General features: G+C 39.3%; 1 protein-coding gene across 23 annotated transcripts in view; it reads left to right on the top strand.

The window, feature by feature from the left end:
- PTPRD (protein tyrosine phosphatase receptor type D) overlaps positions 1–24794 on the top strand; it is a 520593-nt gene that overhangs the window by 364831 nt on the left and 130968 nt on the right. For 15 of the 23 annotated variants that reach the window (XM_037070904.1, XM_037070905.1, XM_037070912.1 and 12 more), the window contains 4 exons: positions 4732–4822; positions 9551–9760; positions 15226–15386; positions 20842–20853. In XM_037070904.1, the coding sequence (XP_036926799.1) occupies positions 4732–4822; positions 9551–9760; positions 15226–15386; positions 20842–20853 (474 nt within the window). The remainder of the gene's footprint in view (positions 1–4731; positions 4823–9550; positions 9761–15225; positions 15387–20841; positions 20854–24794) is intronic. The other 8 variants (XM_037070906.1, XM_037070914.1, XM_037070915.1 and 5 more) reach the window with 1 other exon arrangement.

Here is a 24794-nt window from a genome sequence, read left to right on the forward strand (position 1 = left end):
GTTGGGTATGAGAGAGGGAGATATTAAGTGCAGATTTATTTTTGAGGCATTTTTAAAAATTTTAATAAATTTGAGGTTCTTTTGTGACATGGAAATGGAGACGTAAAGTTAGAACTGGCTAAACCTATAGAGCTCAGAGGAGCATTCTGGGCTGAAGATATGAACCTGTCCATCTTGTGGCTGTAGGTAGAAAAAAAATGATGCTCAAGGAGAAATGAAAACTCCTAGGAGGAAAAAGGAGTGAAGCGAAGTTCTTGGACAGCCTTGAGGAACTCTGTCATTTAATAACCGGGTAGCACATAATAAATGCTGCTAAGAAAATAATGTTAATCTGGTGAGGAATATGAGTAGAAAACCAGGAGAGCTGAATACAGAGAAAAAAAGACAGAGGTTCTTACCGACTTTGTCAGATTCTGTTGAAAGCTGAAGAAGGAAGAGGGTCAAAAACTCTCCTTTTGGCGTAGCATTACCAAGGTGGCTGAGCACCCTGGTGAGGGCAGTGAGGTGGGCTGATGAGGCAGGAGCCAGAGCACCGTCAGCAAGAAGTGAGTGGAAGGTGAAGAAACTGAGAACAGCAAGAGCGTAGGGCTCTTCTCAGAATTGGGGCACCGAGGGGTAGGACAGAGAGAATGATGACTTGAGCGGATGTGGTTTGCTTTACATCTTTTAAATGGCAGATACTTATGTCAGTTGAGAGCAAATGTTTAGGATCCAAGGAGGAAGAAGCAGCTGAGATGTATGAGAGAGAAGGGGTATGGTGTGTGGTAAACTTCTTGAGAGTGAAATGATGGGACCAGTAGGGCCAGTTTTTCTACTGTTCCAGAAGGAGAGCTTACGGTTGTGTACGCATCTAGGTAGGCTTGTATTGGGTTGACCAAAAAGTCCACTTGTTCTTTCTCTTCAATGGCAGTGGTAGTGCTTCATTGTCTTTAACTTCATTAGAAACAATTTTGTTGAATTGTATTGTGCCAGCTGTCATTCCGTGGGCATTTAAAACAGCATCAGAATTGCTGGGTTCTGTGCAGCCATTTTAATATTGAAGATGGAAGATAATACACAACATTTTGGTGTATTATGCTTTATTATTCAAGAAAGGTTAAAATGCAACTGAAATGCAAAAAAAAAGATTTGTACAGTATGTGGAAAAGGTTCTGTGAATGATCGAACATGGCAAAAGTAGTTTGCAAAATAGTTGACATTTTGGTCAAGTAATTATTTGCTGTCGGGCTGTCTTATACATTGGGAGATGTTTAGCAGCAACCCTGGCCTCTACCCACTAGAAGCCAATATTAAGGAATAGCTGACATACTCAAAACATCCAAATCAATAAAGTTATTGGTAAAAATGAAAACTGTGTCTTTTACAGAAAATACCAAATGGACTTTTTGGTCAAACCAATAATTTGGTAAATAGAAGATAAGGCAGTCCTTGTCTGAATGTTTTCATTTTCTCTGTGTGTAAGTGATAAGGCCATCATCTAGTGGGGAGGTTAGGAGGTTCAAGGTATGAGGCCAGGGGAGGAAGTTTGAAAATATTAATGTGTAAAATGGAAGGACTGGGTAACTGAAGAAGTTGTGGTTGATTGGCAGGAAGTGTTGAAGGCGTATGCGAGTTTGCCGAGTGCTCATTTATGGCATCATCCCGCCCTGTGCATTACTTCTCAACCTGTGTTCAGCTCCTTGGCTTCAGGCGCACAGGAAGGCAGTGACAGATGTTGGCTATAGCAGAGTGGTTGATGTTGACTTTGGAGAGGCAGATTTCATGGATCTCAGAGCCCTGGTGGTTCATGGGCCTGTCTTAGAAAAGAAACCCCAAACCCTAACTCGGAGGTTCCTGGGGACAAACCACCACCATGTGAGACTGCAAGTGAAGCAGTACCCTCGGGGGGAAGTCGGTTTCAGGAGAGGCAACCGCATGGGTATTGACAAAGCCATAGTTGCAGAGAACACAGTGGAAATGTATGGATTTAGACCCAAGAAAGACATTCCTTTGCACGGAATTCCAAGCTCCCAGCACCCCATTTCTTTCGCTGGATGAGAGCTGCTTTGAAGCAGGCTCCACTGTGACTAGTCTAGATGAACGCTTTAGACATCAGTGGGGATCATGTCCAGCCACACAATAGCAGAGAGGGAGGCTCTTCAATTCTTCTCGCACCTACAAGGAATGTGAATAGTTGGAGAGTGCTGCAGAAGAAAGAACGGATTCTTTTTTCCTGTACAAGAATGGCAACTTCAAGTATGAAAGCAGAAAGAAAAGTTAATAGGATGCATCAGCTTAACCTTGATTTACAAGATTCTAAATGAGGACAATGGGAGCTCTGTGACAGTGTTCATTATCATTACTTAGGCAAAGAGAACCTGTCCTGACTTTGTGCAACTGGTAGGGAGAAGCGAGAGGTTCCCTGACAAGTGTGTTTATCAAGTACATCTGCAGTGTTATTTTGCACGCTCAGTTGCATTCCTGTCATTCTTCTCCATGCTCATTTAACATGATGGACTTGTTTGGCAAATTCTGCGGGTGGTGGGAGGACAGGGAGAGGAGGCAGCTTACTCTGGATTACAAAACAAAAGATACTAGCGCCTCTCATACAATCCAAGTCTTTATTCTCCTCACCCTCCTTGTTCATCAAGATCATTTGTAAGGCAAGAAAATGAATGGCTTGGTGATGTGTTCCTGTAAACCGGTTGATCAGTGGCTCAGAGCACACCGTGGAGAGAGGGGTCTGGCATCATCATCTGGTTTGACTTGAATTCTTGGTTAGGGAGCAGGAAAGACTTTGTCGAGTTCTTTAACCTGCATGACAGGGAATTTCACTGTGCCCTGCTGAATAAGGTGGTTGAGCGGCGTCTCTCCCACCTCAGTGGTCCGTGCTAGGCAGCAATTATTTGAGTGCTGTCTGTGTACGCTGGGGCCAGGTGCTTTCTCTGAATTTGTTTTGTCTTGCCCAGATAGCAGTCTGGCATTTGTTTTTTTACTTCCATTTTTCAGAATATACAGCTGAGATTCAGGGATGGTAAATGATCAGCCCAAGACCACATAGGTTAGTGGCAGAGCCAGAGCACTCTACAATAGCACTGCCCAACAGGCGTAATGAGAGCCACGTGCAAAATTTTTCTTTTTCTAGCCACTACAGTAGAAGTCAAGGAAAGACAAAGTTAATTTTAATAACATTTTATTTGACCCAATATATCCACAATATAATCATTTTAACGTACAATCACTATTGAAAATTATTGCTGGGGTATTTTACATTTACTTTCCACACTAAGTCTCTGAAATCCAGTGTCTTTTATATTGGCAGCACATCCCAGCTCAGATGAGCCGCATTTCAGGTGCTTCACAGACACAACAGGCTACTGGTTACTGCACTGGACATTGTAGCTCTACATTCTGTTTATGGAAATGGAATTCTTTATCATAGAGTGTTTGCTGAGTTTGTTACAGGTTGTGCTGTGAGTTGAGTAGAAAGAGGCCTTCCCACGCGTGCTGTTGGTCTCCGTGACACAACGTTAGTGCCCACCCTGCCACCCCTTTGCCCTGTGTGGCAGCCGTCTGAAAGCTTGTGAGTGTGGCTGGGTGTGTATGCATGTGTTTGTTTTCAAAATAAATCTCCACAAAATGTATGGAGCTCTTAATAAGTACTGAATTATACAAGGGGGAAAAGGAAGAAAATAAAGAGTTAGACAATTGCTAGGATTAAGATATACTTATATTTCTTTAATATCTGTTTTAACTGAAGCAACAATGTAATCTCTCTGGATTTGTCTTTTTTTTCTGTTATCTGTTCTTATAGGATTTTTGAGGGGGCAAAATGAAATTATGCAGTGATATAATGCCTAGGAAGTAGGAAGTGACTCAAACGTTAGCCACTATTATACACGTATGTGCAAAGTCCTTATATAATGGCTACCAGAGGTTGGCATTAGCATAGCCATGAGTGCAAGAGCAGAGTACAGACTATATGGAAGTTACAAAACAATTTGACAGCCCATATCTGGGGGCAGGTTACTTTTTACGTTAGTTAAATTTTAGTCAACCATTCTCAGTTGGAGAGCTCGGTTACTTTTGTCTCTCCCTATGCATGTATTACATTGAGAACTATTTTGAAGGCCTTTAGGTGGTGATGGTCTCCAAATTTCTGTCGTAATGATCTTAAGGTTTACAATTTGATGGGCAGAAGGAAAGGGGAGCATTTTTGCATATTTAGAAAATTGTTGTGAGATCATGAGTAATTTTTCACCTCTTAATTTTTATCCAAATAAAAGCAGGGGTATTTTAGGCCTAGATAAGTAAACGTATCATTCTCATAACATAGGCATTGTATGAGCTAAGAGAACTTTACACTCCCCTTTTTAAAAACTGTCTTGTAAATTGCTGCCGTAGCAGATATGGGTCCAGCAGCTTGTGTTGGTGCATTTCAATATACCAGCCTTGGATGTGTCCAGCACGAGGGTCCCAACAAACTGTGGCCGCTCTGTTTATGATCCCTAATAAAGAGCCGTCAACCATGGTGGTAGTACCATAGAAGCTCATTGAAGTCACACATAAATGTCTGCCCGTGTTGTTTTTAAAATTGAACAAACAGGTGGTTGTTTGTGGTTGACGGACAAGTCACTCCATCTCCATAATTTGCCTTCAGTCTCAATCACTGGTCTGTGGAAGATTTAAGGATAGAGCCCTTTACCTTTCTCTCTGAACTAATGTTATTTTTGTCTACGCATTCTTGTGCAGAGGTTACTACATAATAATTGTGCCTTTGAAGAAATCTCGTGGGAAATTTATCAAGCCATGGGAGAGTCCAGATGAAATGGAATTAGATGAGGTAACTATGTCTTTGTTGGCTGTCTTTCATTAGTTATTTAATTTCTTAAACATCCTCCTCCTCTTCCTCGAGACCTTTCAGCATCCAGCGCGGGTGCTGACGTCTGCGTGGCTGGCTGGTCAGCTGGCTGTTCGGTGCCGTGGGCGTGTTAACCCCCAGGGATCACAACAAAGAGCCCTTGGCTTTAATTAGAAGACATTAAGCTGCAATAAAGCTCACAACCTGTCTAATCTTTGTTAGCTCTAATATGTTGCCCCTTGCCCTTTGTAAAACGTGGCGCAGAGGTGTGAGGAGTGAAGTGAACTGTCAGCAGAGACGTGATGGCCAATGCGGTGAATTCCATATCCCCCTTCATTAGTGCAGTGGTGGCGGCAGCTGTCACACGTGTTAAGCTGCATTTTGCAGCAGAGGTCAACATTTGACCCACTACGCATTCTTGACCAGGTTCTCCCAGAATTATGCTGACTAGCATTTGGTTGCCTTATTCTATGCTCTGTAGGATTTCAGACTCAAAATTGTATTGAACTGCAGGGGCAGACAAAAGAAACGACATTTTGAGCTAAGGAAGAAAGACAGTACAAAGAATAAAGCAGATACTAAATGAGTATGATTTTAATTTCCAAAACCTTACCACAACCATAGGTACATTTTTAATTTATACTCATTTTGTAGAAAGAATATTTGTAGTTTTTGAAAGTTAACACATAGCCTGAAGAACAAGACCTAATCATTGCCTACCTCCAGTGAGATCAGAAAGCTGTGATCAGATGTATTGAGCCAGATTGCCCAGAAGGGCACAGCACGTTAGTGGCTATGCTTCCAATTTTGAAGTGCAGGAGAGACTTTCCTATTTTAACGTGATTCTGGTTTCGATCAGTTCAGTGGGCAAATAAGAAAGCCCCCATTTGAGGAAATGGGAAGTTTTAGTACAATAGCGGCCCCATATTACTGCCCAACCTGTTATTTCTAGGTATTTTCCCTGCCTCAAATTAGCTAACACAAAGCAAGGAAAAGCAAAAAGCCCCCAACCGCATTGCAGGGAAGGGACGTTTATTTCATACATGTCTGCGCCGAGGAGACAGTGACCTGACACGTAAGGGCTGGTAGCTTCCTTTGGCAGACACACGTCATCTGTAGAAGTGTGGTTTGTCGTCATCCCCCTCGTTCCTCTGAGTTAAATTCGAGTTGAGAAGGGGAGGTGTGTTCAGGGTCAGCACTGTGTCTTTGTGTCACTGCTGAGCAAGCAGACGAGCTTCGGAGAAGTATGAACTGAGACACCCTTCGACTAATGTTGTCAAGTACTTTACATTATAAATTTTATTGTTTGCTGTTGAGAATAAAGGGACAAAATCATTTTTCTCTGGTGTTGGATAAATAGTTATTCTTCATCCAAATATGCAAAATTATTAGCTGATCTTCTGTGACCATTTTGACACAAGGTATTTTTTAGTTGCAATCAGTTAATTCTGAGATATTCTTTATTATTTTAATCAGTTTTAGTTGAATTACCAAATTCAGCTGGACTTGGATTTAAAATGAAAAGGCAATTTGTAGACTCTATGAGTCTTTCTACCTATTTAAAAAAAGTTTCAAGGGATTAAGATCCTGGCCAACAGTGACATCTAATACTTTTAAATAATAAGATTTCCACATAAGTGGAGCCATTTGGTGATAAGTAATAGGAAGCTGATTCTCTTTCACAGTCAGGTTTTAACCTCCAGAATGCACAGCAATGCTAATGAATTCAAGTATAGAGCTATATGACATTGAACTTTCTCGCAATTAAATTCTATGGGTCTGTGCTGCTGATTCCCATAACAAAGGGTCATTTTAATCATCCCGCACTTTGTGATGCATTAATCTGTATAATAGTTTGATAAAGAACATTTATTAATTCAAAATTTGGGGGTCAGGATGGATTGTTACCCACTTTTCTTACTGATATAATTGAGACCACATTGTAGAATTAATGGTGGAAGAAATAAGATATGCATTGACTGGAAAATGAAAATTATTTCTGATAAGAAACCAAAGCCCTTGATATATCATCTTGAGTTACCTCCAATACATCTTGTAACCACAGTGGAAGGGAACAAATGAAAGTAGGCTGTGACCTCACTTCATGCATACTCATTCAATTTCCAATCCCTGCAGACAGTTTTTTGTGTGTTTTTTTTTTCCTGCCATGGATAATAAAAGCATTGTAGTAATTTTATCTGTAGCTTTGTAGTGCCAGATTTGACAAAGCAGTGTTCCTCTCTTAAATGTATTTCACCAAGTGATTTTTTTTTTTACCAGATCTATAGTTCAAGTTGTTCAAACCATATCCTCAACTCGAAGGGTGGCCTAAGGGGATTTCCACATATATGCCTCACATCTAGGCCCATAAAAAATGGAAAGAGGCTTTCTAAAGAGTCACTCTCAATATTTTTTAGCTCATTTGTCCTTTGTCTGGGGATAATTTCCCCATAATAAATTTATAGACTGGAACTCCCATTGTCTAGGTCAGACTGGCAGAGCAGACATTGCTAGTCAAGATGGATTTGGGGCAGAATGACTCCTAAAATGTTAGTTATATTTAATTCAGGGCAGGTCTTGTAATATATCATAAGCCTTTCATCGTGTTGTACTTCAAAAGCTCTCTGTGAAATGATGTGGTCATTTGAGATTGTAACTTCGACAGACTTGGGTGTCATCTGAGCGTACTTGACTCATTTAAGAATAACACAGGAAGCATCCTATGGAGATGGGAGCAACCTACAGGGCAGAGCTGATTTTTCAGGTTTGACCTTAAGAAAAGGTCACACTGGATTTAAGGAGCACCAAACACTCAAATACATTTTTCTAACGTACTTTCTCCAAAAGTCTTCTAAAGAGACCTTAGTCAAAGGTGTTCATGGGATGACAGTGATGGGGATGAATCTTGGCAGTTGCCTACATCTGAAATATGAATGGAATCAAGGTGTAGGGTTTGATCAGTGTAGTAGAAGAGGCGACATGGTCACATAAACAACTGATGGTAAATGTTTCTGATTAACCAGCTTCAAAAAGCTGCTCAGCTCATCTGCAGGGCATGTGTCCTTCTAAAGTAATGGACCATTATTCACTGAATATCAACACTAACCTTTGTAATGACTTTTCAAGTGATGCATTAAATATATGGTCTCAGAAGTTTTTTAAGATAACATGTAAAAAGAATCAGGAAAAGGAAATCTAAGTACATACTATCCGCGTTAAAGAAAGCAGATGCACAAATTCTATATGCCTACATGTAGACTGAATTAAAACAGTTTAGATTATCAGTGTACCTTAATTGCTGAATTTATTTCCTTGATGTTGTGCAGCCAATAAGTAAACAAAAATATGGTTTCAAAATCTCTTACGTGTAATTTTATCAATTGAGTCTGGTTATGTATTGCCACTTTCTATTATGCCTGAGTTACCTCATTTATAAAATGGGGACAGTAACCTACTTTATAGGGTTGTTGTCAGAGTAAGTGAGCACATACATGTTCAGGCTCCTAAGAATAGTGCCTAGGAAATGCTTGATAAATATTAGCTATTATTGTCATTGTTATCATTATTATGAGTAAACCTAAGTTTGACACAAGGATTGAAAGATACTACTAAGTTTCTGGCCTTGATTTATTGTAACCCAGATGGTGTGTAATTGATCAGCCTACCTGCATGTATCATCAGATGGTCCAAATTTGCTAGATGGGTTATACCCAGTCTACTGTGGTTTTCATGAAATAGCTTATATTTCATATAATTCTAGTTGTGTCAGTAAACTCAAATTTCATGGAAAATTTGAGGATGGTTTAAATGAAAAGTTATTCAGAAATAACATGGTGCAGATTATATAACCACAAGTCCATCTTTCACGTTTCCTGGGTCACCGTTTTGAACCAGCTGAGCGCATTCACAGTTCTCAGTGTAGAAGAGGGTGTAGCTTGCCATCAGGTTCCCAACACATAAATGTGGCTTTCGTCTCGTGCACAGCCTGCAGCCCTTATGGTCACAGGAGCCTGCCCTTGAGTGTCCTAAGATTTCATTCTACTAAGGAGATATCATTAGTGTGGTGTTTACTATCATCATCTCCATTTTAAAAAACAAGAGTAATCAGTAATTTTGCCATAAAGTTTTCATAAGTGTCTTAATCAAGGAGCCAAGTCAACCTAGAAAATGTGAAATGAATGACAATATCTATTTAATATTGTCAGTTAAAAAGTGGTCATCAGGTTTTATTCCTGCAGATTCGAGGGAGATTGCAACATATAAATTATCTCATAACTAGAAATAATCTGAAATGGCACTAACCTCTGTGGAAAGTTAGCGATATTTGAAGGTTTAGATGACTTTATCTGAGTTTTCTACTTGTTTAGTAAATAACAATAAAGCCTGTGTGACTAGCTGACTTTTTGGGGGACAAGTTGTAATCAAGTTTTGCACTCCAGAGGATGTCATTAGGGCAGACAGTGATATGAGCTACCGCTAAGGATCTCATTGTCCTGTACCTGTAGCCTGGGCCTGGCAGTGGCAGTCCTGTCTCTTACCTTGACAGCAAGATGGGCGTTTGCCAGAGACACCTGAGATTGTGGTGATGCTGATATGCCACAAGAAGTGAGACAAATTGCCTTTGGGTTGTTCCCAGTCCTGAATGAACTTCTCCCGTTAAACTTCCATTACGTTGGATTATTGTTTACCTTTCTTTCTCTGTTTCCCAAGCTGCTCAAAGAGATATCTAGGAAACGCAGAAGCATCCGCTATGGGAGAGAGGTTGAATTAAAGCCATACATAGCCGCCCACTTTGACGTCCTTCCCACCGAGTTCACCCTGGGAGATGACAAACATTACGGCGGATTTACAAACAAGCAGCTCCAGAGTGGCCAAGAATACGTCTTCTTCGTGTTGGCAGTGATGGAACATGCGGAGTCTGTAAGTTCACTGTGACGGCACCTCTTTCCTATGGCATCCTTACACAGTTCCGCAGGATGTGATTATTTGGGGATACATGGGTGTATCCGTCCTAATTAATTCTCACATGCTGTATTAACTTAATGTAATAGCTCCCTACTTTGTGAACACTGCTGGCTAATCTTCTTGAGCTTTCATTGCAAACAGGGCCGTGTCTCTAATGGAAGGGATTTGGGTGGGCTTCAAGTATGTGAAGTGCCCAAGCCTTAGAGCGTGGTTTCTGGAGACCTTTCCATGTGACACATATTTATAGGAGGGTGAGACCCATCAGTCCTCACAATATCCTTCCTCACCCTTTGAACATGGCTGTAATCAAAAAACAAATCTTGCATAATACCTAATAGACATCAGCCTGTGTGATTACAATACGAACAAGCTCTGCACTTGTACATATCACATTTGCAGGTAGTTGAAAATATTAATAGGAAGTAATTGCATTTTATTTCCCTATAACAGCCAGTGAGCCCACAGTGCTGTCTACTCAGATTCTCTAAGGAAGTTCTGTCTGGGAAAAGGCAAGCAGAGCCAGCTGCTTTAATTATAGCAATTTACCAGTGACTTTATCAGTGAAAAGCCAAGAAAGTTAGAAAATAATTCAATAAAATGGAGAATTCCTAAGGTACTCTAAATAATGAGTTGTCTTCTTTTATGTAATTCATCTTGCTCTTATGTCATTTTATGCTTCAGTTGCTTTGAACGTTAGAAAGAGAGGCAGAGAAAATGTAGATGGGAAGGGGACAGCTTTTGAAGTGGCAGTTCACATTAACATTTAATATTCGTATTCTACACTGTATCTTTCTAATAGATTAGGGCCTAAAACTGACAAGGCGTGGCACCTCAGCTGAGCCCGTCCCTTTCCTGCAGAAGAGGCCTGTATCAAAGTTTTCTCCACATCAGGTGTGAGCATGTACAATGGGGCCTCTCTTCAAGTGCCTGAAGGAATTCCCCTGTGGAAGATCAAAGCACAAAGGAGGCCTTTCTGCCTGGTTTACCTTTGTACACAAAATGTCATTTGAAAACAAAGTGACTGGCTTCCTGGAATTTTAATACATGGATATGCTTTCTCTCTCTCTAGTTCAGGGATCCTCAGTCCCCGGGCCTCTGACCATTAGTGGTCAGCCCCCTGTGAGGAACCAGGCCACAAGCTAAAGCTCCCTGGAGTTCTGCCTGTTGTCGCCCCCACCCCACCACAACCACAGTGGGTTGAGCGAAGCTCACCTGAGCTCTGCCCCCTGTGTGTGGCCCCCACCCCTCCTCCTGCCCCAGTCTTCAGGAAACCGGTGGTGCCCAAAAGGTTAAGGGCCCCTGCTCTACTTGGAGGTTTTAAGGCAAAACATCAAGATTAATGGAATATTGGAGATCATCTCTTTCTTTTTTTACTGACTTTTAGACATCTGAAAATAATTTTCTGTAAATAGCTCTAGGACGTTTCAGAAAGTGCATGCAGACCCTTGAGGTAGAGCAGAGAATGCAGCAGGTCACCAGGAGGGTTGTACCCATGTTGAAGACTGTGATTTCGGTGTCTCTCAGACGTTGTTACTAGTGTTTCAGTGCATCACCATTGACAAGGGTCCGCACCAACCCCTTGTATGCCGTTGCCCTGTTTCTTTGATGATGTATTAGGGTTTTTTCCAAATGTGTTGTCTGAAGTGCCCCTTCATCATCTTAATATCGCTCTCACAACTAACAGCATGGTCTTTGTGTTTCATACGTGTTTTCATGCCAGCGTTTACTTTACGGAAGAGACTTGTCTCTCACTAGTATGCTGTTAGCAGTGATACAGTCCTTTAAGCCTCTACTTTTTGTGAATGATTGTTAATAAAGCACCTAATCACTCCAAGGGTAGACTGATAATTTGCATAGAGAACATGTGCCCCCCCCCCCCCCAAAGACAGAGCTTTACTCCAATCCGCTGCCTTTTATCAAGAACATCAGAGGACAGGTGTAGAACGACCCAAGGTCTGCTCTTTCTGTTCCCCCACACACTGCACGAATTCTGAGTTTCACAGGCTGGTGTCATTTTACAGTTTCATTTCCCTTTCATTTTGCTCGTCTCTGGTTCCTGATCTGTATGCTTTGGGGAAACCTCTGTTTAGGTTTCTATCTTGGCTGACCAAGATTGTTATCTCAAAGGCCCTTGGTAAGGAATTTTAGATCGAGAATGTTGCTTGCTTTTGTCTGCCAGTTTGAGTGTGACCCACAAAACGGAGAAAGTGTGAACTGAAACGATTATAGTTATGTGGAGAATCATATTTCTTGGAGATTTAGTGTCTTTGCCAAGCCCTTTGTGTAAATCTTTACATATACATATTTTTCTTATCTGCTTTTTAGAAGGCTGTAAATATACTGAGTCGTTATCTTTTTGATCCATTAGAAAATCTCAAAGTCTTGTTAATCTCTTTCCCAGTTTCTGAGGAAAATGGGAAGGAAGGATAGTTCACAAGTGTGTCCTCTCCAGCTTGACTACTGAGCTTGTTGCACTTAAAATTAGAATTTATGCCCATCACAAATATGTTTAAATGCAGATTAAAAATTAAATATATTTCTTGATCATGGAAAAAATGAGCATATTTTTCTGTGCCTTGATCACGTCAGCCATTTGAAAAGATGAACAATTTATTTTACTCAACAAAGATTTGTTGGGAATTCACTAAGTGCAAAGTCCCATACTAGCTGCTTCTAGCATACGAACACAAAGAGTAGTATATAGATCCCTATTTTCCAGAAGTTTATAATTTCATTAAAGGAAAGAAGACATATGTACAGATAAAAAAAAAAACAAAATAAAATTTGATGAATGTCATGTAAAAAAGAATAAAGGACTTTCTCAACTTTTAAAAATTCTTTTTACTTACATTTTGTGGAATAATTGATTATTTCTGGTGAAAGAGAATTAGCTTCATTGAAGGCTGTATTTAAGTGGAGATGAAGATTCGTTGGATTTCTGAAGCTAAATGTTGTAGAACTTGTGAGAGAGAGTTAAAGAGAAAGAATAAAGTATTTGCGGAGTAATAACAAGAAGTTTGCTTTGATGGAATATGTTATATGTGGTAAGGAAGTTCAAAACAAAATTGTGGATGCCCTTAAGAATGATGCTGATATCTAGGTTTAAGTAAGAATCACCTGAGATCCTCCTGAAGGCTTCATAGCTATAGTTTTACTGTATCAGCAGTACAGACTGTGTGAGGAAGGAAGCAAGTCTGGGAGTGGTTTGGGGGAGCATGATGAGGTCCTGACGGAAAGTGGTATCCAGAAGACTGGAAAGTGGATGGACTTGGGGGACACAGATTAAATAAAATCAGCAGGTTTTCAGTCCTAGCTACTGAGGGGGTGAGAAGAATAAGCAAGTCAGAAGGAGGGTATATCTGGGAAGCAAGGAAGTGACACGCATAGTTCTTAACTTGAGAATATGTGTACTAATTTCTACAAACAATTGGAAATGAAGGGCAGGGGCTTATCAGAGTTTGTGAGTTTAGGAACAGTAGTGAGAAAGTAATCTGCATAGAGGTTGGTATTTAACACTGGTGATGACCTTGCCGGGTAAGGGAGAAAAAGAGAGACTAGCAGTAAATAGAACTGAAGAAGGCTGGCGTGGGAAAGACGCAGAGGCAGTTAACTCAACAGGACGTGATCAGCTGGCAAGGTTGGGAAGGGACGGGTTGAGTACAGAATTCAGAGAAGAGAGAAGGGAATTTTAAAGAAGGTTTGCTCAACTGTGGCAAAGCCAGAAAAGATGTCTGGGAGGGTAAGAACTGGATCATGGCAATTAGATTTGGCAAATGAGAGTCTCAGGCCAGAGCTGAAGGGAGAAGAGATGAGGAGCCAATGGGAGGAGAGGTGAGGCAGCCCATGGACGTGGATTGTTCTTTGTTGGAAAAGGAAAAAATAGGGCCCTAACAAGGGACAGAGTTAAGAGAAAACAGTCTTAAGGTAGACTAAAACAGGACCAAAACAAGTAAAATGTTATGAAAATCAAATTCATAGATACTCATTCTGTTCTTTCACTGGGTAAATGTATTCTTCCAGTTTTATGGAGGAGGGAAGATGGCACATATAATTATGTATGTATTTGAAGTGTACACAGTGATGATTGATATCCATATACATGTGAAACAGTTACCACCATCAGGATAATTAACACATCTATCGTCTTACACAGTAGCTCTTCTTCTCTGTGTGGTGAGAGTGCTTAAGGTCTCCTCTCAGCAACTTTTGGGTACACAGTACTATACTATTACCCATAGCTGAACGTAGATCCTCAGAACTTCTTATAACTAAAGGTTTTTACCCTATGGCCTGCATCCAGCCTTTGGCAGTGACCAATCTCTTCTCTCCTCTCCAGGGATATTTACCTGTGCCCTTGCAAATGGCAGGTTTTCCTGCTTTTTTTAATGACTGAAAATATTTCATTGTATATGTATAGATGAATGTCCACACTAATGTGGATCACATTTTCTTTCATCCATCCAAGGACACCTAAGTTGTGTCCGCCTCTTAGATATCGTGAACAACGCTGCAGTGAACCCAGCGTTGCAGATGCCTCTTCGAGACAGTGATTTCCTTTCCTTTGGATATATACCAAGGAGTGCGATTGCTGGATCACAAGATAGTTCTATTTGTAATGTTTTGGGGAGCCAATATGCTGTTTTTCATACTGGCTGGACCAATTTACATGCCCACCAACACTGTATAAGGGGTTCCTTTTCTCTGTATCAGTTGGGAACAACCACACTAGCCTCTGTGAAGTAACTGATAAAAGTAAATGGGAACTGCTATGTCCCTTTAAGTTCTAAAAAATTCTGTGTTCTGGAAAGCCGTAATGTCAATTTTATAGATCTTGCATCTATAGCTTGAACAATGGATCTCTCTTCTGAAATTCTAGACTTTCTGGATTATTTGGCCTCTATTTTCTAACTAATGTACACAGTACTAAGGACTACTTGTGTAATTTAGCATGTAGTTAAATACTAATATCTTCCTCTATAAATGTTTACTTTTTAAAATCTGGTCTCCTTAACTAGGTGGTAATGTCTTGAATGCTGGAGCTAATATTTTCATTGATTTTTACATAGCATGGAACATATTAGCACAATGTAAATGCTCACTGAACATGTTGCAACTGGTTAATTACTAGTACTTCATACTTCATAATATCATTTAGTATGCCATGGATAGACCACAGTGAGACAGTATATCTGCAATAATGTGTATCATCAAAAACGATTTTATTATGGAATACTTCCCTATGTAAGGAAATTTAGATGTTCTTCCTTCTCCCCTCTCCTCCCTTCTCCTTTTTAATTACATTGTTTCACACACACTTATCTTCAAATCCACACTGTCGCCAATATTTGCTTCTTCTAATGCTACAGATACACAGCAGAAGGCATTCGTTGGTAACTAACATAGACTCTGTCTTTCCTCAGAAGATGTATGCAACCAGTCCCTACTCCGACCCCGTTGTGTCGATGGATCTGGATCCACAGCCAATCACAGATGAAGAAGAAGGCCTGATCTGGGTTGTAGGCCCCGTCCTTGCAGTGGTCTTTATCATCTGCATTGTCATAGCTATTCTTCTTTATAAAAGGTAGGTTTGCCCAGTATTTCTATTACAATATTAGGGGCTGCCTCATTTTTGAAGACTTGGTAACTCTTCTGTGGTCATTATTTGGTTAATCTGGGTAGAAATACTTCAGGATAGCCCCAATAATCAGTGGGAAGTGTTTCATTAGAGTTCAAACAAAATGTAAAGGTTACAATGTACAATCCCATTGAGTGTATTTGGTATAGACTTTGTTGCTCAGCGTGCATGAATTGTAGCCTCTATCTTCTGAGCTATTTTATGTAGTATGAGCGCTTTGCATGACATTTGAGACATTAGTATGTTCACAAGCAGATAATTCTATGCAAGCTTGCATTCGATTGTTTTAAGTGATTTCAACATGGTTTTTGAAATACTACAAATTTGTACATTTGTGTTCACTTCATAACCCTGATGTGCACATGCACTGAGATTTTCCCTGTAGGTATTTCTCAAAACTTAGCAAAGTAGCTAAAATTTGAAGATTAGAGAAGGAAAAAAAGGAAGACAATGAACTTTTTCTTTCCCTGGTTTTCTTCTAACCCTTTCCACATCTTGAATACTGAATTCTCACTTGTGTCCAAAAATGGATGTGAGGTACCGTTATCCTTTTTAAAAAAATCACCTCTCTTTTTATCCTCCCAAATACCAGTCTGACTTAGTGTCTTTAATGACAATTGGGATGCAAATGAGTCACATCTACCCGTGTTTGCTAATTGCCCACTCTCTTTAAATTGTATCTCTGCCCCCGTTGCTTATAAGCCAAATGTTTGCCCCCCAGATCACTACTTAGAATGAAAAACATTAACAATTCTTCTACCTCTGAATGCTTTTTGGCTTAAAAATGTAATTATAGTATTATAAATATATAAAACAATAAAAACTAACAATATATTCTCTTAAAATTTAGAATGACTAAATTCTGAATTCTCCTCCTTTATAACAACTTTTCTTCTGATTCAAGTTTTATTTCATGAAAATTTGTGTTCCCATTTTCCTTTGTAGTGCGCCATCTTTTAGAATAGTCTTTGATGATCTCTTTGTTCTGCTATGAAATAGGCTCTTCTCTCTCCCTCCCTCCCCTCCTTCCCCTCTTTTACCCCCCTTCTTATTCTCCCTCTCCCTCCTCCTTCCCCTCTCTTTCTGTCTCCTCAAAACCTTAACCTTCAAACTCAGATGAGAGTTTCTTCATTGTGAGTCTTGCTTATTACATGCTTAATCTGATCATCCTATTTTTATTATTTCTTTTTTCTATCTAGTTTCCTTCACTAGGTTTATGTTAATTATTTCTAACTGTATTCCTTTGATAAATGTCTTCTTATATTCCTGAAATAGCCTTTATTTTTTTCATAACTTCTTCTCTTGAATCAAAAGTGTATTCTTCCAGACACATCTTTGATGGAGGGATTGAGCAAAAACGAAAAAGGACTCGTGGACATGGACAACAGTGTGGTGATTGCTGGGTGGAGGGGATGTAAGGGGACTAAATGATAATGGGAAAAAAGATCAAATGGCAATAAAGATTAATTTTTTTTTAAGTTTCTCTTATGAAACTACATTCCATTTTATTTCAGTGTGAGTAAAGGGCTAAGGGAAAAAAAAGGACAACTTAAAGAAAGAAGTACATAACCATAACCTGTTAAATCTCCTAATCTATTTTAGAGCTGGGAAGAAAGACATATCCATCATTATTTTTTCCTGATCACTGCCATCACTCAATTATCCATGTCATAAAAGAGCTAAAAAAGCAAATGATTAAAGGCAAAAGCCCCCTCTTCCTCAGTGATTTCAACCTTCTCATCCCAATTTGCACCTCTCCAGTGTGCATTGCATTTGATTGCTTCCGTTCTGGACAAGAGGGAAGAGCAGGACACAGGAGGCAGCTACACACCCCAGAGCAGCAACAGATCAGGGGTGCGTCCAAGCAGGAGCTTACAGCCTTTGCTGTTCATGTGCTGTGCTTATGACCAAAAGAGAATAGAATGATTAAAAAGCAAGAGTAGAATTATAATTGTTTTCAGTGAAATATTTATTCAGTTATCACGTCCTACTGTGGGAGTCAAATCAGAACACATATGTGCTTGCTGACAGTTGCATTTCTAGACCACATCATGGGATATTTTGTGGTTATTTGAAATGGACAAGATGCTTGCTTTATTTTGTAAGTGGTGTTTCATTGCGATATATCTGACTATCCTTAAGTCAGGTTGCTGAGCAAAGGTGTGCTTGAGATTTGTGAGTTAGTTATGCAAATGTGAAGAAATAGGATTTTAACCTTGATAACTTTAACCTCGATAACATTTATAGTTAAATTTCCCATTCTTCATTTGCATGTGCCTGAAAAAAATCAACTCCGTTATAATTTTTCCTAATCCCACAAAAAATGCATCATATTTAAAGGTTTTACGACTCCATTAAAATAGTTGCATTTTAGTGTGTGCATATGCAAGCATCCTCTAATGCAATTGTTGGGAGATGCACACATCCTCGAATGCTAAGTATATTTAGCTAACCATCTGAAGGCCCATGAAGCGTTTCTGAAATAGAAATGCTTGCTTCAGCAGTAAAGAACATTCCTGACTTGAAATTCAAGTAGACCCAACAATGTCCTTCTTGATTATTGTGAGGCAGTTCAAGAGGAAATCTTCTGTAGGCAGTAAATAGTGTCTTTTATAGCTTGGACTCTGTGCAAAGTTAATTATGTAATAAATACTTCATCCTTTTAGGTGCCTTTGAGTTTATACATAGGTTGTTAAAATTGACTATATTATCATTTTTAAAGTATTTCACTTCCTGTATATAAATGATACTTTGAGTAGGGAGTGAGTATAAAATACTGTTGGCTCATATTATCTTGATAATTCTGTTTCTCATATACACCTGCCTACAAGACCACTTGTGTTTAGAGCAGGTCATAGCTGTGGATGGCTTGTCTATATAAAGCTGTCTGAGGAGACCTTGAGACATAGTTCTATTACTATATTCATGTAGAAGTAGCACTAGTTGACGGTACTGTTCGTTTGGCTTTGTTTTACTCTAGTGCTTTGTAAAACCACAATACGTGGATAATCAGGGACAAAACAATATCACCGAGGCTTTGTAAGTGCCTTAAAATACCTTCTGAATAACCAGAAAATTGAAATATATTCGGCAGGTCTTTAGTGTTACCAGTTATCTTGCAGTGTGAGTTTTTTTTTTGAAATTTTATACCCTATAGGTGATTTCAAAATGTACAGAGATAAGAGGGCAAGGTTTAGGAATCAGTAAAACTGAGTTAAAGTCCCTGCTTTGTGACTAGCTGGCTCTATGGAGTTGAAAGTCGTGCCAGAACTCTGGGTCTCTGTGTCCTCATTTATAAAATAAATACGTAGACTAGGTAATTAAACCCTTTTCATAACAGTGCTCTATAATGAGAACATCAAACACCAAGTGATAAAATGTGTGCTCTGTTATTTCTGCCCCTCCAGGGTCGAGTGTATGTTTTTTAAATATGACTCCATGGTGCCCTTCTCCCCACCACATACACGTGAAAAGATCTATAAAGCATTTGAATGCTCTTAGGTATTCATCTATCCTGTACATTTTTAAAATATGTAAGGTGTTTTAGCTGTTCTAGAACTTTCCAGGAATTCTTAATATAGAAAATATTTAAAAATAAAATGGTAGGCCAGATATATGGGAAATCATTTCAGGATGGATGAGAAGTGTTTATTATGTACTGGTGCAGGAATATAGGCTAAGACGCTGGAAAGATCTAAGGCATGATCTAGACAAAACCATCATCCGTAATGGTGACAGTCTAACCAGAACGGATACTGTAGAGACAGTAAATAATTTTCAAACCTCCCCCCAGACTTTAGCATGGGAAGACCATGAAGTAGATGTGACTGAAATAAGACTTCAGCATTTCCCAGGTCCAACACTCGCCCTCTGTGGGCCTTGTCTCTGTACTCTGCTACTCTCCTTGTCTCAAACCCTGTTCCCCCCACGGGCGTACTCCATCACTCAGTATTGCCTTTGTCTTGGCTGGCAAGAGCTATGATAAAACTGTCAGGCCTATAATTTAAATATACTGGTTCCAAAAGCCTTCAAACTAGGACACTTACACCAGTTATGTACCCATGTGTGTGGTGAGGTCGACATGTCTATAAAAGAGGAAGGGAATTGTACACTCTATTTATTCATCTGAATATCAACAGCCTTTTAATAAGTAAAACTGATAATTCACCGAACAGTTCTCTTCCATCCAGCAGAATAGATTTTCCAACAACTGATGACCTCATTGATTAAAAAATGAGTAAGTTAGAAACATATAAGCAGGATTTTTTTAAAACCTGGCACCACCAGGTAAATCACCTTAAAATTAAGAAGAGAATTAACCTGTATGCTTGTTACGATTTTCATTATTCTTTTCGTATGTTTTATGTACCATGTAATGTGACTTTTTTATTTTTGAAAAGAGATGGACTAAATTATCTCCAAGCCAGATAGTCTAAGAACATGAATATATATTTTGTTGACATTAAGGTAGACTTGGCATCTTTATTTTTATAATTGAGAACCCTCTAAATAGTTTGCAATTTGCCTCACCACGCAGATTGTTCAGATTATGTCTTTATGGGTGAAGGGCGTACTCTCTGTAGGAAGCATGCCCACTTGTTGTCGCGGGTGGAAGTGGCTGGGAGTGTGAAGGGGCTGTGTTCACAGACAGCAGCCTCTTTGACTAGGAAATAGCTGTCACAGCACTGGCTGGTGATAAAACACTTTCCTGGATTAGACCACTACACAGATGGGTGATGCCCTCTAGATTTATAATGATGACTATTACTATTTCCAAAACTGAAAATGTGTTTAATCTTTTATTGGAGAAGAGATTTATGATCACCTGACTTGCCGAAAGGTGTTTGAAGAACTCATCTCTGCCACGTTATTACTCATGATGTATTATCCAGTTGTGTAAAGTTTTGTGCATTCAATGCAAAGTGCAAGTATTTTATATCATTAAGGAAATAACCTGCCTCTTCACTGAGAACTCTTTCTTTTAAATGAACAAATTTCTTTCATGGAATAATGTTGTAGTCCCTTCAAGAACAGCAGTAGTTTTCTCATGGTATATTTTGTCAAAAATCAAATTGCACCTCTACCATCAAATACCTCCTGGAATATGATTAATCCTGGCAATATTTTGTAAATTGATGGATGAAAGCAAATATGACGTTAACATACTCAAAAATGCCTTATTTAGCAATGTACCCTCATGTCCTCCATTTACTCCGTGATTAGAGGCCTTTAAATATTTTGATATGCTGTCATTTTGCTAATGTGTGTAAGTTATGTGTCCCCACCTGTGAGCACTGTTAAATCTTGGTTGTCATGGTTACTCATTACCATTGGCCAACTAACATTTAGCCTTTCTTTTTTCTTTTTTCTTTTATTTTTTTGCTGCATTAAAATGGAGCAGTAAACCTGACAGGTGAGGAATAGAGCACAAACCCCTTTAATGCACAACATGAAAAAACATATTGGTAGGCTTTGCAGGGATTGAGGGGGCGAGGGTGGAGGTCGGATAGAAAAGATGACACCTGGCAAGTAAAAGATGAATAAAGCCTACCTATATACAACAATTTGATATTAAAATGATTATGGGAGAAAAATTTTGTTTAGAAGATAAAACAGATTACCTTTATTTAAAGCTGAATACAAAACAGTTTTTAAGTTTTGTTGGTTGTTAAGGTGAAATGAATGTTTTTATGTGTCAATGTGTCTGCAGAAGGGAAATGTGAGGCGTCTCATGAGCTGTTTTGTTTCGTTTCGTTTCGTTTGAGGGTCACTTTTCAAGTTGGATCTCTGGTCACCTCTCAGTACAGGAACACTAGGTTGTTCACACCCTCCAAATATTGATGATAGAGTTTTAATGAAAACGCTTATGTGAATCGCAATTGTTGTCCATGTCTTCCCACCTTGAATAATAATAATAACAGTAGTAATAACAATACTAATAATATCTGTACTGTGTGATTATGGGCTGATCAGTGTAACCTAAACTTCTAGCTTCCTAATTCATATTTGTATATCCACATCTCTATCATTAATTAGATATAAATTCCCAACTAAAATTAAACTGACAAAAGGGATCTCATTGCTCACTAACCTGCCTTCCTCCCGATGTTGTATTCCAGTTCTCAGTAACTTGTCCCTAGATCATTACATCAGCCTCACCAGGAAACGTGAAATACAGGTTCCTGGGCTCCCTGCCCCAGACCTACTGAATCAGAAACTGGACATTGGTCCAGTGACTATGGTTTAACAAGTTTTCTTAGGATATCCTGATGCATCCTAAAGTTTGAGAACTACTGCTGAAGTATTTTTCCCAAAATCACTTATCACTGGTCAACAGGCTATCCTTTCACTGACAGAAAGCTTACTACCTCCATGAGGGTCCTCTTTATTTATGTATTTTTGTAGAGCACTAGTTATCAATGATTCAACTGAAAAACGCATGAAAAAGTTTTTTCCTAACCAAAAGAAAATATTTTGAACCTACTTAATATACATAGGAATTTACCTTCCCATTATAACACTGTCCATCATTGCCTTCTTGTCCTGTTAATATGAGGATTGGGCCCGAAGTTCGATACCAGGTACTAACCCTCCTCCTCTGTTTCATGAATGAAGAAATTAAGAAGGTTCGTAGTTCACTTACCCGAGGAAGTACACACCAGTAGTGGCCAAGTTACAGTCTTAATAGTGACAGACTGTGAGCATTTGAACTGATACCCTTGAATATTAATAGTAGAGATTTCAAATAAATATATTTTTCCAAAAGCCTGTACTCCAATGTCTGAATATCTTTGTTCCAAATAGATTTGATCTTCCACTCATTCTCCCTAGTTTTTCATGCTTTCCACTCTACCTCAGGAGAGGGTAAGTGGAAAACAGAGCTCTCCTTAGACCACGGAGCAGCCCTTTTGTTGTGCGTTACCCACACCCCAACGAACACATGTTTTTACGCTGTTAGCAGTCTCTGCCATCGCTGAAAGATCATGTGGTCTATTTCCTTTTCACCCACGCAACTCCTATACCTGAGAGACAACTTCTCACTACAAGAAATGAAATACACTAGGGTTTCATAATCTTAATAGAAAAAATAAAATAACAAAGCAAAGTTGATAATCTGTTTCCAGTCACTATTCTTTGTTTTTTTACTAATTTAAAATGAGAATAATGAGACCCCAAAAAACTCAGGAAACATGTTATTAAATGCTCTTATTTTGGAACTAATTTAGGCCATGATATGGCATTGAAAACGTTACAACAGTAAATTTCATTTTTTAAAGGTCTCTTATTACTGATGATGGCTAAACTCTTCTTCTTGCAAACCTTTCTCAGAAATTCTTTCCAGTAGACAACAACCATTTTAGCTCCTCTCTGTTTGAAAATAACATGATAAGAGTGTGGGAAGCTGGAACTGTCCGTGTTGTGATTATCAAATGAAACCAAACGAAACAAAGTTTAAACCACTGGTTTTCCAAGCTGGCTAGGATTTTTGGAGTCTGAGGTCTTGGAGGTCATTTTATTTGATCAGATAAAGTGAGAGAGAAGCTAGTTATGAAATGTCAGGACCCCCTTCCAATTGATTATGAGTGTGAATTGCAGTTTTACTCCAGTGCTTTGGGTTTTTCTGAGAATCATCTGGGCACCAAGATGTGATTTGCAGCTTCCCTGGCATGAGAAAAACTGGCTAAATTTCTTTAGAGACCATTCTTTTCTGTCCTCTCAGTGTCACTTAGCCTGGTCTCAGTGAAAGAAGATAAGGAGGATGTTCCACTTTCCCTGCAAGAGGGAAATCGTCTTCTTGTCCCGATATTTCCAGTTCTGGGTTCCATAATCCTGTGACAAAGACAGTGAGCTACTTGGAGAAGAGACAAAAATCTAAGTTTTAGTCACTGGGTCTGGCACACCAGTGAAGAAATGTGCTTTTGCAGACTTGTGTGAAAAACCAAAACCTGAGAAGGGCCACAGGGATGACTGGAAATGAGAAGACCAACTACATGTTTGGTTACACATGGGGTCATTGGCAAGCCACACTGTGACATTTTATGAACCCCTTTAGATTCTACATCTTCTGTGGTAAAATGAATCTGTCAGTGTTGAGACAAATATCCCCAGCATAAGCACAGCCACGTTTTCTGCTCTGAAACCGGTCATCACATCCTTCTTTCCCACGATCTTCTGAGCCCTTTCCTCTTCTTCTTCATATCTTGTTTGCCAGCCCTTCATCTCTTCTGTTCTTCCCATCTCACACTGCATACAGCTGGAGCTACCGGAACCTTTGTCACACCTCAACTCACTGCTTCCCTGTGACTGGTCGTATACCTTGGCAGTACCTCCAGTCCTAAGACTGTGTCTGTCACTTTGGGGTAGAAACAAGAAATCAGGAGACAGGTCAATCCAAATTCTAGGAAAGCAAGATGTCTAATAGGAATCACTCAAGAAAATCCATTTAGTCGGCCATGTTTTGCCAAAGACATTGCATTTGAGCAAAGCAAGTGTACTTTTCCTTTGCACTCATCTTCCCTTCATTTCCTGTGAGGTTTTATTTTATACAGATGAGCAGAGATAGACAATTTTCCTTTCACGGAATGACCCAGGTGGCACTGAATGAGAGCCCATGATCACAGGAACACAAATAAGCTGTTCCACAGTCGTATGGAAAAGAGACAGGGAGAGTCGCCTTTGCAGCACTCCCAAACGAGAAGGAAGGCCTTTGCTTTGAGCAGAGCTGACATGCGAGGATTGTGACTCTGGCCTGGAGATTGCTGGAATCAGCATTGGAAAGAAAGCACTGTTTGAAAAAGACTTCTATTTGTTAAGTGAATCATTCATCTAAGTCACCCTGAAAGAGAATAGTTATGTACCACTCTGATTACTTGGGTTTTTAAAAAATTAATAAAGAAATCTTAAGGAGTAAAAACCTGACACTATTTATACAGACATTTGCTAAAAGTGTATTATGATACTTTAAGTAAAAGTATTCAATAAAACTAGTAGATAGCAAATACAGAATGAATTGTGTGAATAATTATTTGTATCAAAGCAGTGCTAATAATGGTTTATATACCTGAATGAGCATTAGGAGAGGAACTAACCACTCGGTGAAATTACTTTTTCTCCATTCTTTCTGTGATTGACTTCCATGAGCACATTATTAATCATTATTAGCTTAATACCATTAAGCAGCCAACTGTCTTTTTTTTTGGTTGAGGGGTGGGTTTGAAAGAGAAATTGGATGTTGGTCTTGTGTGGTCCCAATCTCATTCCAGGTGTTAGGCTAACTCGGAACCTCAGACATGCACTTACTGTATGTATCTGCCTTATGGGAAAATCCAATGCAGGTCCACTTCGTAGCCATCA

Source organism: Sturnira hondurensis, unplaced genomic scaffold (assembly GCF_014824575.4).
Source record: "Sturnira hondurensis isolate 20B ecotype Veracruz unplaced genomic scaffold, ASM1482457v3 Scaffold0019144, whole genome shotgun sequence".
Lineage (NCBI taxonomy): Eukaryota > Metazoa > Chordata > Mammalia > Chiroptera > Phyllostomidae > Sturnira > Sturnira hondurensis.